Source organism: Podarcis erhardii, assembly GCF_964252035.2.
Source record: "Podarcis erhardii genome assembly, chromosome: 6".
Lineage (NCBI taxonomy): Eukaryota > Metazoa > Chordata > Lepidosauria > Squamata > Lacertidae > Podarcis > Podarcis erhardii.
Genome location: NC_138510.1, coordinates 82,668,955 through 82,686,243, shown reverse-complemented (window position 1 = coordinate 82,686,243; position 17,289 = coordinate 82,668,955). Strand labels below are relative to the sequence as shown.

General features: G+C 41.9%; 1 protein-coding gene and 1 long non-coding RNA gene across 5 annotated transcripts in view; one reads left to right on the top strand and one right to left on the bottom strand.

The window, feature by feature from the left end:
- Positions 1-13,248, top strand: part of NEK7 (NIMA related kinase 7) — an 80,282-nt gene extending 67,034 nt beyond the window's left edge. For 3 of the 4 annotated variants that reach the window (XM_081866143.1, XM_081866142.1, XM_081866141.1), the window contains 2 exons: positions 916-1,029; positions 12,406-13,248. In XM_081866143.1, the coding sequence (XP_081722269.1) occupies positions 916-1,029; positions 12,406-12,516 (225 nt within the window). In that variant the 3' untranslated portion in view covers positions 12,517-13,248. Of the gene's footprint in view, positions 1-915; positions 1,030-3,108; positions 7,205-12,405 lie in introns of those variants that run through there. The other variant, XM_081866144.1, reaches the window with a different exon arrangement.
- Positions 12,399-16,916, bottom strand: LOC309343975. The gene is made up of 2 exons (XR_014157457.1): positions 16,166-16,916; positions 12,399-16,130 (listed from the first exon to the last, which is right to left on the bottom strand). It is a non-coding gene; the product is annotated as an uncharacterized lncRNA (long non-coding RNA).
- Positions 16,917-17,289: the final 373 nt, after the last annotated feature.

Sequence of the window (17,289 nt, the reverse complement as noted above, 5' to 3'; positions counted from 1 at the left end):
GCAGCCTGATGTAGTATAAGGCAGATTGATGAGTTGTCCAGGGTCTACAAAAGCAATTGGGAGTTCAAGCAAAACATGGATGACTCAACTTATTTCAGTGTGGTCTTACTCACCCATGGTGGTGTCCTCTGCAAACTGGAACTTGCACAAAGTTCCCAAAAAGAAGGTGGGCTCCAGACGGAAATAAATAGTTTACAAAAGTACTTTATGGCTTTGCAGACTATGCAGCAATATTTCATTTTTTAAAGCACAGGGGATCATTCAGGAGGAATATGGTCATGATCCAAAGAACAAGTTAGCTGTACTTATGGGGGTTACAGTGGGATCCCCCAGTGGGATTTTAAACATTTTCCAGCCATCATGCCATATCACAAATTGGTTCTGAAAACCCTATCTGTTTCAGAATTAGTTTTCCTGTTTCCGTGGTGGTGGTGGTGGTGGTGGGTGGGTGGGGAGGGCAGTTGCTATTTGAAAAATGCAAGCCTAGGGCAGAACTTGTTGCACAGTTCTTTCAAATTCTGATCAGAATTATCATTTTAAAATTAGATCTTTATTTGTATGGTGAGTCCTACAAAGTCAGTATTGGTGAATAATAATCTGGTTTCAGAAAGACATGTCAGTTAAATATATAAACAGACTGTAACATTACAGAAACTAGCTTCACTTGCATTAGGCACACACCCTTCAAAAACAAATGAAAAAAATGTATAATGAAATTAAGGGCAGTGAAGATCACAAGAAGTTGACGTAACATGTTTTCCATTTAAAAATTAAACTGGGCCTTTTGAAACAAAAAGTAGTTCCTTGAAAATATACTTATGTGAAATAATATTCCTCCTAACCACACACACGAAATAAAAATTTAAAATCACAAAAAATCCAAGATACATTTTATTTTGTTTTAATTCCACACAGATGGCTGCACTGCAGAGTCCATTCTATGGTGACAAAATGAACCTGTATTCCTTATGTAAAAAGATTGAACAATGTGACTATCCACCTCTTCCATCAGATCACTACTCAGAAGAGGTAAGTAGCACCGCTCTCTGTGGTATATTTGAAGGTAGAGGTATGAGTACTTGATGAATATTGAATAGTGCCTTAAAAAAAAAAAGTTTCCAGTTTATACTGGGATCTGGGTATGTTCTTGCACAAGCATAGCTTATGCATGAGTATGTCTTCATGGCCTTCTTGTTTGTATTGTGGGCTCAACAGTGTGCCAGTTTTTTTCCTTATCCCTGAATATGCTTCCTCAAGAGAATGGTGTGCTTTCAACACTGTGGCAGGTTTGAAGCTGAACTTTTCACATGCAGAAGAGTTGAAGGAGATGGCTGTAAGGCAATACATAATACTTTAGAGTGGTCCTGTCTCCTCCTCCTAATATAAGAGATTAAAATTTGTATGATGCTGTGTAGGAGAAACCACTCACAGTGGATGCAGAAAACCCAAACCCTTAATACCATCTGCTTTGGTTGGCTACAAATGAACAGCAGGATTTTCTTTTAGTCACCTGTATGGGAGCATTGGTATTATCTTGTGCTAGCAAGTGCCTTCTGAATTCATCTTCCTTTGGTGTTCTGATGAGAACTAATCACCCTTCTGATAACTTCATGGAGGAATGAGGCTCCCCACCAATTCACCTGCCAACATAGATGGGGTCCAAAGGTCATTAGGCATTCTCATGTCATAGCCATGTTTCCCCTGAACCCCATAAAGGATGCATGTATTCATTATTGTAGGAATAATACCTGCACAGCCTTAGTCCCCATGCATGGATCACCCTAAAGCCATATAGATTACCATAAGGCATAATGTGAGTTTCCCATTCCTGACCAAAACTTTCCTGTCAAGGAAAGTCAAGGAGCTTAATCTCAGAGCTCAGACCCCTTTACCAAGAGAAGGTGCTGGGCATGGAATGGGAACCAGTGGCGTAGCGTGGGTTGTCAGCACCCGGGGCAAGGCAAGTAATTTGCGCCCCCTAACCCGTGGATTTGCGCCCCCTAACCCTAACCCCCAGATGTTGCGCCCGGTGCGGCCGGCACCCCCTGCACCCCCCACGCTACGCCACTGATGGGAACCCTGTATATCCCTTCCATTTTCTATGGCAGAATGTGTACACATCTTTGTATACCTGTAAAAAACACAGGGTTCCAGTACAGAGGCTTCTCTGCATTCGCAGGAGAGGACCATGCACTGAGAGTCAAGGATTAAGGCTGTATTGCTGTTCCCATAGTGGTGAACTTGTGCTACTTATAATTCATTTTGATTTAGATGGTGAGGATTGCAAAATACTGATTAGCAGCAAAAGCATATGTAAAACACATTCTTGCTAACTAATGCAAGAAGACACAGGAAGAACATACGTTTCTTCAGTATATGAAAAAGTGTGTGTATGCTTGTGTGTGCGTAATTCTTTTATCTTGTAATGAAATATTCTCAAAGTTTGAACTAGGTAAGATAATAGCAGCTGCAAGCCAACAAAGAGGCTACAGTAACTTATTCTAGTTCAATGTACATGAATTAAAGATTATGTTGAAATGCACATAAATGTCCTCTCTGAAATATGTTTTGTAAGTATTAAAGCTTTGCGCTGCTTACAGAATGGGGAGTAACTTGTAATTCAAAACCTTGAATCCTCTTGCTTTCAAGATTTTGATTATTAATAAAAGATTGCAGTCCAAGAATTTTTGGTCTTTTAAACATTCTTTGTCATATATAGGGTGACAATTTGTATTTTTATTATAGAGCGGTTTTTGTTGTTGTGTTTTTAGAAAGATGATTAGAATCACTTTTTGAGGTGGAGATTTACCACCCATTAATTTGCGAAACCTTTCCTTAATGTAGTCTTCCCAATTAACTCTTTTTTTCCAGTGGCCATTTTTAATTATTACGTTTTTGTGGAATATAAATATGGCACTTCGTATAGGCAACTTCAGAACCGGAGGCCTAGAAATACAGTAGGGTGTGAACAATAATGCAAAATGATAGCAAGAATGTCAGGGGCCGTTCTTTGTTGTGTCATTCATGCTGTCTTCCTTTTTCCACGAAGCGCATGAATATTTCACGTATCTGCATCCTCATCCTCTATTCTTCTTGACTAATTTTCAGACTGTCTGAATTTGCATTTCACATGGTAGCTGATTAGGAGATGCCGAGTGCAGCAGTGAAGCCTCAGCAGGCGGTTGCCATGGTGACCTTCAGCAGGATTTTAATGATGATGCCACTAGTGGTTCGTTGAAGTCGGCCTGCCTGGAGGGCTACTTCACTGCAGCTAAGTGTGAAGTTGGATATATGGATTCTCAGCCAAGGGGCAAATATCAAAGTCCGGCTCTGATAGAAGGTCTTGGTACTGGGAAAGAGAAATAAGATTCCACCTTTCTTTTTATTAACTTAGTTTGCATAGTTCCAAGTTAGGAAGGGGTGGGTGGAATCACACACACACACCACAAAACAACAACAACAACCATGTTGTATATTTTCCCCATGCACAAACAGGGATATTTACATTAACACCCTTTAAAAAAAATCATTTATCCATCCGACAGCACTAAAGAAAGCAAATTGTGCTGTTCCATTAATAAATAATTTCTTAAGAAAAGAAGTGGCCTTCGGAGCAGAAGGAGTTGCTTTGAACCCGTTGTCCCTTAAAAATCATATGTGGTATAAAATATTTTTTAATGAAATATATTTTAAGATTTTTTTCTCTGCCTCTAATACTATAGTTTTAATTGTGAAAGTCTTGGATAGAACTGCAGAGGAAATAGGCTAAAGTGTGTCTGCCAGACTGCAGCAGCAGCATCCTAAAGACTTCTCAAAAATTTAGACTTCAAACCCGTTATCCAGGTTGAAAAGTGCACTTGGTTGAGCTGCTGAGTTCAGGGATCACTGAACAACGAAATCCGCTTGAATTTTTTATGCGAATAAATTTTATGAAGGAATAAAATTACTTTGCATCAGCTTCTGTCTGCTTTCACAGAACATTTAAAAAAGAAATAAACCCTTTAACCACAAAATAATACTCTTAAGATCAGTTTCTAAAACAGATATACCTTTTTCTTTCTTTTTGGCAGTGAAACCATCAGTTGATTTCGTTTTTTCAGGGTTCTGGATCTGATGTGTGTGCTTGTGTTAATACAAACCCTTTTGGTCTGCTAGCACCCTTCTTCACATGCCATGACAGTGCACAGCGTTTGCATACTCAGTTGTGGCAATGCTACCTCCTTCCTTCTCTGAACTCCTTCCTGCCAAAAGTTCGGCTGGTTCCTTAAACCCATCATGCTGACATCTACTTTTTATTTTATTTTATTTTATTTTTGAGTGGTTGGAATGTTCCTAGGCCTTCCGTAACACCACAGCTGCTGAATCAAAAGGATGGAGAGGTCTCATTTCAGTATATTGAAGCTTATCTAATTGCCACAAAGGTTTCAAAATCTGCAAATTGCTTTTTGATTTTGTTCGTTCTTTGCTTTCATTGAATTTATTGGGGGGGAATTACTGGGGGTGGACCCAGTCTTTTCTTACAAATCAATGTGTTCTGAGCACTAATTTGAAACATCCCTTTTCTACAATCCTAGTAAAACAAATTCCAAAGCTAGCTTTGACTGCAACAAATAAATATATAGATACAATGAAAAAACCCTACCCTAGATACTAATGAGAATTCCACTTGCAGAAGAGTCTGCCAGGCTTGCCTTTGGGACCCTTTCCTTTTTATTTTCTCTATCAATGATGATGTGGAAGAATTTGATGGCAGTGAGATTGTTTTACCCAAAGTTTACAGTTCTTTTTTATGTTATGCTGTTCTTATTTTATCCTTTACATTGACCACGTGGCTTTCGCAATGTGGAACTTGGCAGGTGCTTTTAAGTTCCTTCGGACAGTGGTTCCCAATTAGCTAATTACTGAGAACCCCTATTTTTCAAACGCCAAGCCATGAACCCCCTACTTTTGAAAAAAATTGATAACTATGTTAGTTACAGTAGTTTATTCTGTGAACTGCCCTGAGACGGTATATAAATTTAATTAATTAATAATAAAATAATAATACCTCTGCAAAGCAGTTTTTGGAACAAAATGTGGGGTAGCCCCTAGTAAGCAAAAGATTTTAGGTATACTAAAAACCAGACTTGGGTTGAGCGATATCTGGTTTTCAACATTGTGATATATTGGCAGCCGAAACACATCATGATATTCTGATATATCACAGTGTCTGAAATTGGAGACTGGGGATGAGGGAAGGCGCAGTCATGGAGATCAGGTGTGGGGGGGGAAGAGAGGAAAGGGAGTCATCTCCATCCCATGGTTTGAGTGGGAGGGGGTGCATCAAGCCGCCGTCAGCCGGGCAGTCAGCGAAGATGCAAGTCCACTGTGGCTGTTGCGGCTTTCCTGCTGACTGAGAAAATCTGCTCTGCCTCAGTGCCAGGGGAAGGTAGTGCCCGGTGTCTTGAAGTGAGGGCGATCAGCTGCCCTGTTTTCCCTCAGCATGAGGGAAGGCAACTTAGATCATCATGCAATATCGGCGGTGCCTTGAAATTGCTCTCCCTCGCGTGAGGAGCAATATATTTATTGCTAAAGGTAAAGGGACCCCTAACCGTTGGGTCCAGTCGCGGACGACTCTGGGGTTGTGGCACTCATCTCGCTGTACTGGCCGAGGGAGCTGGTGTTTTGTCCACAGACAGCTTCCAGGTCATGTGGCCAGCATGACCAAGTTGCTTCTGGTGAACCAGAGCAATGCACGGAAACGCCGTTTACCTTCCCGCCGGAGCAGTACCTATTTATCTGCTTGCACTTTGATGTGCTTTAGAACTGCTAGGTTGGCAGGAGCAGGGACCGAACAACGGGAGCTCACCCCGTCGCGGGGATTCGAACCGCCAACCTTCTGATCGGATTTCAAAACCAATTTTGGCCAATATATTGAAAAACCACACAGTGCTAAAACAGGCCATAAAACCTTTGATATTACCATGCAAAAATGACAAAAAATTAGCTTGGAGGGAGGGAAAGGATGGGACTGCAGATCCCCTGAGTGCGTTCCGCAGATGCCCAGGGGTCGCCAGACCCCTAATTGGGAGACATTGCCTTAGGACATTGTTGGAGTTTTTCAAAACAGAGCACTGGGTTGTTAATGCACAGAAGATAAAAGCTGGTTCTCTCATACATGCATTGATGACAAGTGATGACCTGTACATGTGAATGAGCAATCGCAGATTAACTGCCTCACAGTGGTCTTTTGTTTCATTTGTTTATACATTTCATTGGAGACCTTCACATGTTCAGCTAAGTGTTGCACAATCAAATGACAGATGGCAAATCTAGTAATTTACCTGCCAACCAATCAATTGCTAATGACGCTCTTTAGGAGATGGAAAACATTATACATGTGTGTCCCTAGAGCGGGGTCCCAAAATGAAACAGACCTACATTTTCCCTCACCACTGTGTGGAACAAGCATTGCTAGTTATCAAAAGCCAAGAGACACCTGTGTGCTTAACAAAAGTACTCGGTATGTTCAGCCTCCCCCTCCCCATCCATAAAGGAGAAGGAACATGCAGAGCAGGCATTTGTGTGATTAGGCATCCAATTCTGCTCAGGTGAGGTTTAGCTGCATATTGGAGAAACTGCAGGGGACGTGAGGTGATCTTGCTTGAGCACACAAAACCCTGTTAAATCAGACTAAAGGTTTATCTAGTCCAGATTCTTCTTTTCCATAGTGGCCAACCAGCTTATTTATGGTGGATACAAATCCTTTCAAAGAGAGACTTGCAGAAAACCTTTAAAGCTACAATAAATACAGTTAATGTAATATATCAGCTCCTCAAACACAATAAAACACATCAGCATAAAACCAGCAGAAATCATCCGTAAAAGGTCTTGAGGGCATAATGGAGCTCCCAAGAGAGAGAGATATCCCCAACATCACTCCCCCCCCCCAACCAAATAACAACATTAAGGTGGAAGCAACATTAAGATGGAAGTCCACAAGCAACATCCCTTTCCAGATATTGCAGACCAAGAACCGGTACCATACTGGCTATCAGCACATTTTGTGGTAATGCGTTCCATAAATCATTTGCTCTTTAAGGAAGCACTTCCTTTCATCCCTTCTGAACTTCCCGCTATTCGATTTCATTGGATGGCGCAGAGTTTTAATATTGTAAGAGAGAGAAAAAACTTTTACCTCTATGTATGTTTCCTAAAAGGGACGCGGGTGGCGCTGTGGGTTAAACCACAGAGCCTAGGACTTGTCGATCAGAAGGTTGGCGGTTCGAATACCTGCGACAGGGTGAGCTCCCGTTGCTCGGCCCCTGCTTCTGCCAACCTAGCAGTTCGAAAGCACGTCAAACTGCCAGTAGGCGGGAAGGTAAACGGCTTTTCCATGTGCTGCTCTGGTTCGCCAGAAGCGGCTTAGTCATGCTGGCCACATGACCTGGAAGCTGTACGCCGGCTCCCTCGGCCAGTAAAGTGAGATGGGCGCCGCAACCCCAGAGTCGGTCACGAGTGGACCTAATGGTCAGGGGTCCCTTTACCTTTACCTTTATGTTTCCTAAACCATGCATAATTTTAGACACTTCTGTCATGCCTTCCACATTACTTTCCTTTTTTCCCTAACCTAAAAAGGCCCAGACCATTTCCTTGAAGGGAAGATGCTTCAGCCCACTGATGTTATTAGTTAAGCATGTCTAGACCTTTTCCAGCTCTACAGTGTCACTTTTAGAGATGTGGCAACCAGAACTGTGCACATTACTGTGTAGCAGAAGTATGGCCGTTCCACAGATTTGCATTGGGCTGTTGCACTACTGGTAGTTTCCCAGTTGCTTTCTCAATTACTTCTGGCATTGAATTTGAATTTTTGGTGTTGATCCTTATAAGTATGTGACTATTGGCTCAGTCTTCAATTCAAAACATTTTTTTCCCTTATGAAGTATGTAGCTAAACACCTGTTAGCTTCAGATCAAGATGTTTATCCTATCAAAAACCAGATGATCAGAGCCTTGTAACATTAGCTGCAGTTCTTATGCTTGTGCTGGTGAGAATATGAGTAGACAGACTTTCTTCTTATGCCCAGCAATATTCTGTTTTTGTATTGGTTCAAAGTTCAGTGGGCTTCTAATGAAGATACACACACCGTCATGTGAAAGACAACAATCCCATGAATGCAATCACGGAGCTGGAATTCTAACACCCCCCCACACACCCCCCACACACCCCAACAACTGGATGGGCATGGTTTTCTTAAGAACTTTTGAATTACTATTCTGAATGTCAGGTTGGTTCTTTTCCAGGCAAAGTCTCTAATTTTACTTAGAATCACAATATCATAACTCACAAATCCCTATAGAAGTTGTTCCCCTCCCCATCCTGAGTGGACATGATAGTCTCTCTCTCTCTCTCTCTCTCTCTCTCTCTCTCTCTCTCTCTCTGTGTGTGTGTGTGTGTGTGTAGTACATCTTAGTGATAAAACATATATGTTACATGCAGAATGCCCTGTAGGTTCCATTCTGTCCTGAATGGCAATGTCTTCAGTCTTAGACCTTAGAGGGCCACTGTCACTTGGAATAGAAAGTTTGGGGCTAGATGGCCAATAGTCTAACCTGACATGAGGAAGTTTCATATATTAGTATGCTTAAAGGTTTTGTGTGGGGGTGTCAGGGACTGGACAGAGGAGGAACGGTGGAGACCGCCTCCCCAGCCTGACCCTTCCAGAGAAGAAGACATTACAACAGGGGTTTGAGGGAGGTCACAGCTCAGAGGAAGATGAGGCGAAATGTTGGGAAATAATGGGAGAGGAGGAGGAGGCAGAGCTGGAGCAGCTGGCTGGCTTGTTACCACCAGAAAGCATTCCAGACCCACCATCTCCCAGAACCTGGTGAGCCTTAAAAGTAGGAGAGCGAAGAGCTCAAAGACAGATGACCCTAAGCGGCAACTGTCAAGGGGGTGGTGCTGTTGACCCCCTTGTGGGAGAGAAGGGCCATGGAGATTTACTTGGGACAACACCATTATTCCAAAAGGTTGCATTCCCAAGCCTCTCTCTGTAAATATTGAATAAAAAGCAGATGGCAAGGACTTTTCTTATCCGTTTCTGGCAACCTGCCGTGGGGGTTGGTTCCTCTGCTGCCTGACAGGGGAAGGCTGAAACCAGACCCTCAGCAGCATCTTTTTAAGGAGTAATACGTTAGGTGAATACCTTCTGCTTAGGAATAAGCAATGTTTCTTTCTGCTTTAAATCCAAGTTCTTCGCCATCGCAGGCGTTTCCAAACACTGCCTTGCCTGTGTCAGCCTTTCTTTTTTTTTTTTGGTCCCTTTTTATGACTTGAGGGACACTGAGTCCCCCCCACCCTTGGAGTCTGACAAACCTGTTAAAGTAAAAAGAAATGTGTCCCGCTGCTCCCCACTACCAGGCTAAGCTCCAGGCAAAATACTGTCATTGTGCTAAGTTCACAGAGGAGGTTAAGGAGAATAAGCCGAGCCAAAGGAGACTGCTGCTCAGAGATGCAACAGGAGCCTTCCCAGTCTTAGGTACTGTCCCAGTCTGCCTTTCGTAGAGCATGCTGGTCATCCCATACCAGACTAGAATATATTGCTGTCCTGACATCTCGGCTCAGCCTAATTCACATTAGCATCCCCCAGGTCAGCTCAATGCAATGGATGCTACTAGCTCCATATTAAATAGGGAACCTTCCCGACTTTATGGAAATGGATATGCCTGACAATAGGCAAAGGCATTGCAATCCTGTATTCAGCAAGAAGTCGTCGTCGTTTTTCCACACACCTCAGAAAAGAACATTCTGTGTTTTGTGCTTTTAGGAAAGATGCTTCGTGGAAGTAACGTGCATTTGGGCAATAGGATGGGAGCCATTTTTTCAGCTTTGACAAATACTTCAGAGTTCATACTTAGAAAGATTTAAGGAGAGTCTGCCTTGATCACTTTCTATCCTGTAGAGTTAATGGCATCTACCCAAAGTCTCAGTTTCTTCTGCAGTTTAGATGGCAGGTTTGGAGCTTCATCCCCTCCCCAAGTCCGTGTTTAAGATATTCAAAGTAGGAGTAAGCAGTGGCTTATTTTTTTCCATTTCCGTGCTGCTGCTTCAGCATAAACCAGCCATCTTGATCAGCAGGAAATAAATACATTCATATACATATATACATACAGCTTCCCCTTGCAGACTTAGGATATCTAGATTATAGGAAACATTCCTGATATGCATTAATAATTAATAATTATGAATAAATAATTTTACACTTTACCTTTTTTTTTAAAGGAACTCCTGACACTTTTCAATTTGTCCTACAACATTAATTTTACACATATATATTTCCTCTTCTGCATAGCAGCCTACAAGCAGAAGCCCATCAATAGATAAAATACCTGTGGCATGCGTGAAATACTACAAAGTTCCTTCAGGATCTGCCCAAAAGGGTTCTCTTTGCGGAGCTGAAACCTTCGTTTCTCAGAAATCTCTTGCCTGCCTGCCTTGTAAGCAGTCTGCAAAGCGTTCAGCCATTGACTGCCTCTTGGCTAAGCTTACTAATACACTGCTCTTGTCGGCTGCAATATATCACCAACCCCTTGCATCTTCCTGTGGCAGATCATGTAGCTTTCCTATTGCATCTTGGGTCATCTCCTTCTGGATTTGTGAACTTTGAAGTTAAGCCTCACTTAAACTGAACGCGCACTCTTAATAACAAAGAACATGCATCCCCATAGGACTATTCCTTTATTTTGCAACTCTACGTTGAAAATGGAAAGTGGGGCAGTGGGGGGTGGAACTGATTTCATAGAAGTCTGGAGTCCCATTTCAATATATCTGAAATAAAAGTTTTCCACATGCTAGGCACAAGGTGAATGGAAAAAAAGACGACTAAGAATGCAATCCTATTCATTCATTGAGTTCAGTGAGACTTACTTGAAGTGGGCATAGGATTGCAGCTTCCTTTTCAGTGACTTCCATGGTGAGATTAATGTAAAAGTGAATTTGAAGCATCCCACACACATTGACCTTGCAGCAGTACTTTGTGTTTAGTACGTCTTAGTCGGCAACCCTGTACCAACTTACCTGGGAGTGAGCCAGTAACCATGTATAGTATATTAAAAACCATGGACACAGTTCATCCCCATGCAGGTAGTGGAATCAGATTTATCTGTGCGGGACTGTATTGGTTGTTCAGTATATGTTGCTCATAAATGAATTCCTCACTGAGTCCTTCACATGACATGACCAGGTTACATATGAATCATGCCAGAGGAACTGAAGGGAAAATTCAGCTCATAACACTTTGGGCCACAAAGCTTCATGGCCTTTGAAGGGTCTCTTCTAACTTGTTTATTCTAAGGCAACAAGTTAGAGTAAATAAGTGGTTCTAACACCTATGACTCAATGAATACCAATGATTATAGTAATATATACTGGTTTGTCAGAGAGGCTAACTTGTGGCCTTTCAGTGTGATTAGACTACAGCTTCCATGGTTTCTAGTCATTGCCCATGTGGGCTGGGACTGCTGGGAGTTGTTGTCCATCAATTTCTGGAGGATCACAGGGTAGCCACCCCTGTTGTATGAATTTTGTTGTTGGCATCTGTCTGTCTCGAGAGACAATGGAGTACAGGAGTGAAGTCAAACCATTGTGTTAGCAGCACTGAAGCTTGGGCAGTGTGCTTGGAGGTTCTGGGCTGCCCAGACAACAAGACACCCCTCTCAGCCTTGCCGATGTGGTCCAAAAGAAAAAGCAATACATTTGGCACCAGCTTGGCTGTAGAAGTTGCTGGAAAGAAGTGTACAAGGCACCATGCAGTCGTCTTAGGGACTCCATTCCAGATTTGTTAGACTTTACTCCTTAGCCTGTTCTTCTCCCAAAGATGTCCCGCAGGGTGGCAGAGGTTTAGGATCCTTTTCTTAGATGGGCCACCTTCTCAGGTTAATGAGCCCCACCTCTACCTCTCACTTCCCTCTGTAGCATGCGTAGAAACCACTGCCTTGACCATTGGACTCACTATTGGTCTCATCCGCTCACCACCAGAGCTTCTCTTCACATGTAGGGAAAAGTCCCTAACTCTGAGGGTTTGAGACGCAACAGCTACCCTCACCTGGTTTACCTGGCCAATCAAAGCTGTTTCCCAGGGTGTGGCTACTTGTCACATGCTGACAGCTTATAGGAGCCACATGTTAGGACTGAGTGCAGGGTGGGGATCAAAGGTGGACAAACTACCCCAGAAGGAGGCACTACCCTTCCCCTAATGCCCCATACACCCCTGTGTATGCATTACTGCCACACTATTGTAGTTTTCCAGTACTCCTAATTGAAGTTTGGAGGAGGGAGAGAAGGACGGCCCTAATAACTTTGTCACACAGTGCTTTTTTCTTTTCTTTTTTTGTTCCTCATGTCCATAATATTCTTCCCCCCCCCCAGCTGCGACAATTAGTTAATATGTGCATCAACCCAGATCCAGAGAAGCGACCGGACATCACCTATGTTTATGATGTAGCAAAACGTATGCATGCACATACCGCCACCAGCTAAGAGACTTGGCAGCTTATGAAGAGAAAGGAAAAAAACAACCAACCCACCGGAATCATTCAAGTATTGTTGTGCAAAACCTCTTCCACCTTTTCTCCCATTTGTCTGTGTCACCTAAAGTTTAGTTACATGCAATGAGAATGTTTAGCAGTTTTGTCACAGAGTTAATAACCTAAAATGAAGTATTATTTTTTTTAAAAAAATATTTTAATGGAAAACATGGAACAGTTCTAAACATGACAGAATAAGAAAATCGGCAGTCCTTCTGACTTCTGAAAGCTGCAATTTCACACATATTTCTACATAAAGAGCAATGATTTTACATGGGAATAATATTTTGCTCTACGTATCAGTTGCGGTTTTGCATATGAGCACAACAGTGGACTCCTTAAAGGAATACTGTTGAAACTGCTCCTCAGTTGTTTTCAGTAATGTGTGGAAGTGATGAATCAGCACAAATTGGTGAATTTATTGTTCATTAGTGAATATATTGTTCCTTTCCCCTAGAGGCAATTAATTAATTAATAGGATTTTATTTTATTTTTTAAAAAAGGAATTTTGCAGTTTACGGTTTTCCTCATCAAGATAAATGTAGATAGAAACCATTTTATTTGCTGTTGAGCTTTGATGCAGCTGCTGAATGTGAAAAAGAATTGGTTTTATTTTATTTTTTTCTCAGAAATTGTCCAACACTGAAAAAAGAATAAATCTGGTCAGCTGTTGTTGTTTTTAAAATCCTTGTACAGTACCTTAACCCCTGCTCCTAAAACTTGATATCATGTATTTGTATTATGCTGTGCCTTGCTGCTCCAAGCCTCTGGGCGAACAGAAAAAAGTGGTGTATTTGTACAGGGCCTAGGATTCTGAAAGCATCACTGCCACAATCTGTAGGTCTCAAGATGGCGCTCCACAAAGTTAAGCATTTGCAAATCCCTTTTCATTCAGTGGTGGATTGCTAAGCAAGTCATATCAATGACAAAGTGCCTAATCTGGGCTGAATTTATCCAGATAATCATTCATGCTATATATTGACTTAGTTTTAAAGGCTAGTTCAGCCTTCCCCAAGCTGTTGCCCGCCTAATGTTTTGGAGGACAAGTCCCATCAGCCAACAAGGTAATCCAGGCTGAGACAAATGAAAGGTATAGTCCAAATTTTTTCAGATATTACCAGACTGGGGAGGGCTGGGCTAGTTTACACCCAGCAACATTCAGTGTAAGGTACACATTATATAAAATGGCCAAATGCTTGAAATGTCCTAAGTATGGCATCTTCTCCTTGCGCTGATGCTCCCAGGGTGAATCAGAGGACTCTTTTCTTTTCCTTTTTACACCACAGCAAACCAGCAACAGGAATGGGTTTGGGCTGCCTAGAGTCAAAGTTTCAAAGGAATAGGCAATCTATGTGGCAGCCAGTCATTGATATGAATTGTCCGTTACAATGCAGACATCTGCTTCCTAAATAATTTATGTGTCTTAGAAGGGTATTTTGTTCTCCGAAAATGTTCACTTGAGATTTTAAAAAGAGTTTTCTTATTTTCTTTCTTTCTTTCTTTCTTTCTTTCTTTCTTTCTTTCTTTCTTTCTTTCTTTCTTTTTTTGCATTAGCTTATATTCCAAAGCGAAATTCATAATTAATTGAATAAACATTCAAGGCCCTGAACGGGGTATTTGTTGTGGAGCATGGAAGCATTATGTTGTAGCTACAAGTGTTGTTTTACATAGTCCTTTAAAATCCTGACCGGACAGCCTGCAAACCTATGACGTGTCAAAGTAGGTTGTTACAGGAGTTGACAGGTAGAATTTTAATCCCACTGTGACACATTTATCTCTGAGAACAAACAAGAAGCCGTACAGTATTTTTTTCTGCACATTAAACCAACAAATTTTACTAATTCACCATGCAGCCATGTGCAGTTAGGCTCATCAGCAGAAAACTATGTATAATAAAGAAAAATGTAAGTGCAACCTGCACTCCTCAGGAGGCAATGCCTAACAGTGAAGCCAGGCATGGTATTTTGGAGAATCTGATATGTGGCAGTCGCCTGACACGGAGCAGAGCCAAAGGCAGGTTTGGCTTCGGTAATCAAAACTGCTGCCTTCCACCACTGGGCAAGATGCGTCTGTGGGGAGACATGGGTGCAGTGAGTAAGTGGCAACAACAGCGAGCAGCCACGCCACGGCATGGCCAGATCTCCCTACTCCTGACCACGAAGCAAAACGGAAAGGTTTACTAAGTCCCTTCATGGGTTGCTGTGCATAGTTGGTGGGCTGCATTTGGCTTGGTGGACACCATTTAGGCAGGCCTAATCCAGAGCTTTTTTAATTGTTCGTGTCATGCCACTTGAATGTCCACTGCAATAGTGGGATCCACTGTGCACCCAGTCTCCTAGATCGGGGTCCTAGCACAACATGGGTTTGCATGGAGCCATGATTGAGCTAGTTGAAATGATGTCCTGCTGCCTTAGCCTACAAAATTCAGAAGGTGAATGCAATATGAACACTTCCGTTAGGATGATCTGTAATACTTTTCTTTTTTCACCCTGAATGAGGCTAAAAATAGGTTTGCTAAAAAGAGCATAGGACAACCTCTTGATCCTCGTTGCCAATTGCTACTATGCAAAAGTATTCCAGCCTTTCATTAAGTCTGTTTCACCCAATCTCCCTCCACCTACTTTTAGGTCATTTTACAGGTCCGATGGATAAGGACTGCTACGTTTAACATAGTAATATGATTTTCATCAGGTGTTTTGCATGTTTAGTTGGATGTCGCACTGAATTCTGTAGGTCTTACTCCCAAGTAAGTGGCACAAATTGCAGCTTTGTAAATTTCACATGTGTACCTTTATTACAAAATGCATGCTTTTGGGAAGCCAAAACCTGCTTCTAGAAGAAAATAGTGTTGGCAATAATTATGAAGCTTGCTAAGCTAATATGCCTACAGAATAAAGGTGTTTAAAAAATAATAACAATAAAAGAAATACTTCCAGTGTTGATAATGTAAGATGCGTTCTGTCGAAGGACCAATTAAGTTGATTTCAGAAGCCAGCAAAAAGAACGTTTCTGGTGAGATGCTTGGTAAGCTTACGTCATATTAAGAAGGTCGGTCTGGGCACCGATGCCATTCAGGCACTCTACAATGGCAAAATGATTTGCCACACAAATTCATTGTAATGGAGATAGCTCTGCCAATGGATCACTTGAGCAGCCTGTTCATAATCTCTTCTGCTTGCCAGGGCTTCTAGGACTTGGAAGCAACCAAAGGGTAAATATGAGAATCCCACTTAACAAGTTGTAATAAAAGCTAGGGAAGAAAAAGACTTATTCATAAGTCCCTAGAAGTGGCATGCCTTCTCTTGCACTGTTCTGGTAACACTGGAAGGATGACATTATATATTTCAGGTTGGCAAGGTGGAAACTTCCCATGTTGGTATCGCCAGCCACAAGCAGAAGCATGTCTTCCTTTAAATGCTACTGGAGCAGTCAAAACTGATGAACAAGCTACAGTTCACACTTTGGTTTTCCCTCCATCTGTGCAATATCTCATCATGCTCTCATTAGCTCCCTTCATAGCTGATAGTGGAAAGGAGATGAAGTTATGTGACTTCGCTTCTACAAAACCTGGTGCTTGTAATGTGACTTCGCTTCTACAAAACCTGGTGCTTGTTAATGTGTGTAGAAGATAGTGGCAGGGTGGATGGATGGCTTGGCAGTCTGCCGAATCATCTTACCCTGTTTGCCTGGTTCCTTGCCAGGTATCAGAAAGTGGAAGGGTTGAGGAAAAGAGTCGAAAGAAAGCTAGCCGCAGACAGTATAGGTTCAGGTGTAGCAGAGGTGGAATTATTTTCACTGGAACTTCATTCTATCCAAGCTCAATTCTAATCAAAGGCCAGTCTACGCTTCCTGATAAGAGTAAAATAGAACTACTTAGTGTTACCTAGGGCTAATCTTTCTGACAGTGTATACTTATATATAACAAGTTAATAAATGCCTTAACTTTATCTTCAGCACTCATGGAAAATAGACATTTGTGTAGATGACTCTTTTGAAATGAATGTATTAATCAATAACCAAAACATGTATAATTTTCTGCTGCCTTATACTCAGTTGTACTGTAATATTCCAAATAATATTTGTTGTGCTTTCTGCACCCACTCTCTGCACAAGGAATTGTACTCTTTGTTTGGAAATCTATGTTGTAATATAAAAAGGCTAGACAAATTAAATAAATTGGAAAGTGAAACAACTCTGATGCCCTTTTTTTGCCTTTCAAGGTTTATTTACAAGAATGTGCAAGGTGATGTGTTTACTGAAAATGTTATTGGGGACTGAATTTGACTTAAGATGGCAGATCCAAGCAACATAAATATTTGAGTACTTGGAACCATCTTCTGTTAGCCCCTTAAAATGGCCACTAATTCCAAGAAATTCCAAAAACAACAGTTCCTTTCAGACATTTGCAGACAGGTAAGTGCTCTGTGGGCTCAAAGGATGCTTGCAAAGTAGGATGTTCATAGGTGTGTCCCCCCAGCCTTCCCCCCAGTGCAGTCTGTCAGACATCTTTGCAAGTTACCCAATGGAGCAATGTCTTTGCACATTGCAGATGTGCAGCAAACGTAGGTACAACAGGGGTACAGCCTGCCACTGAAGCCTGTGAATACTGAACATCTAAGTGTGTTTGGGGGGGAAAAAAACTACATGCAGGGATTGCATAACAGCATCTATAGAGGCCACAGCAACTCCTCTGCCATTTGCAACATGGCTTCTGGACAAGTTCCTC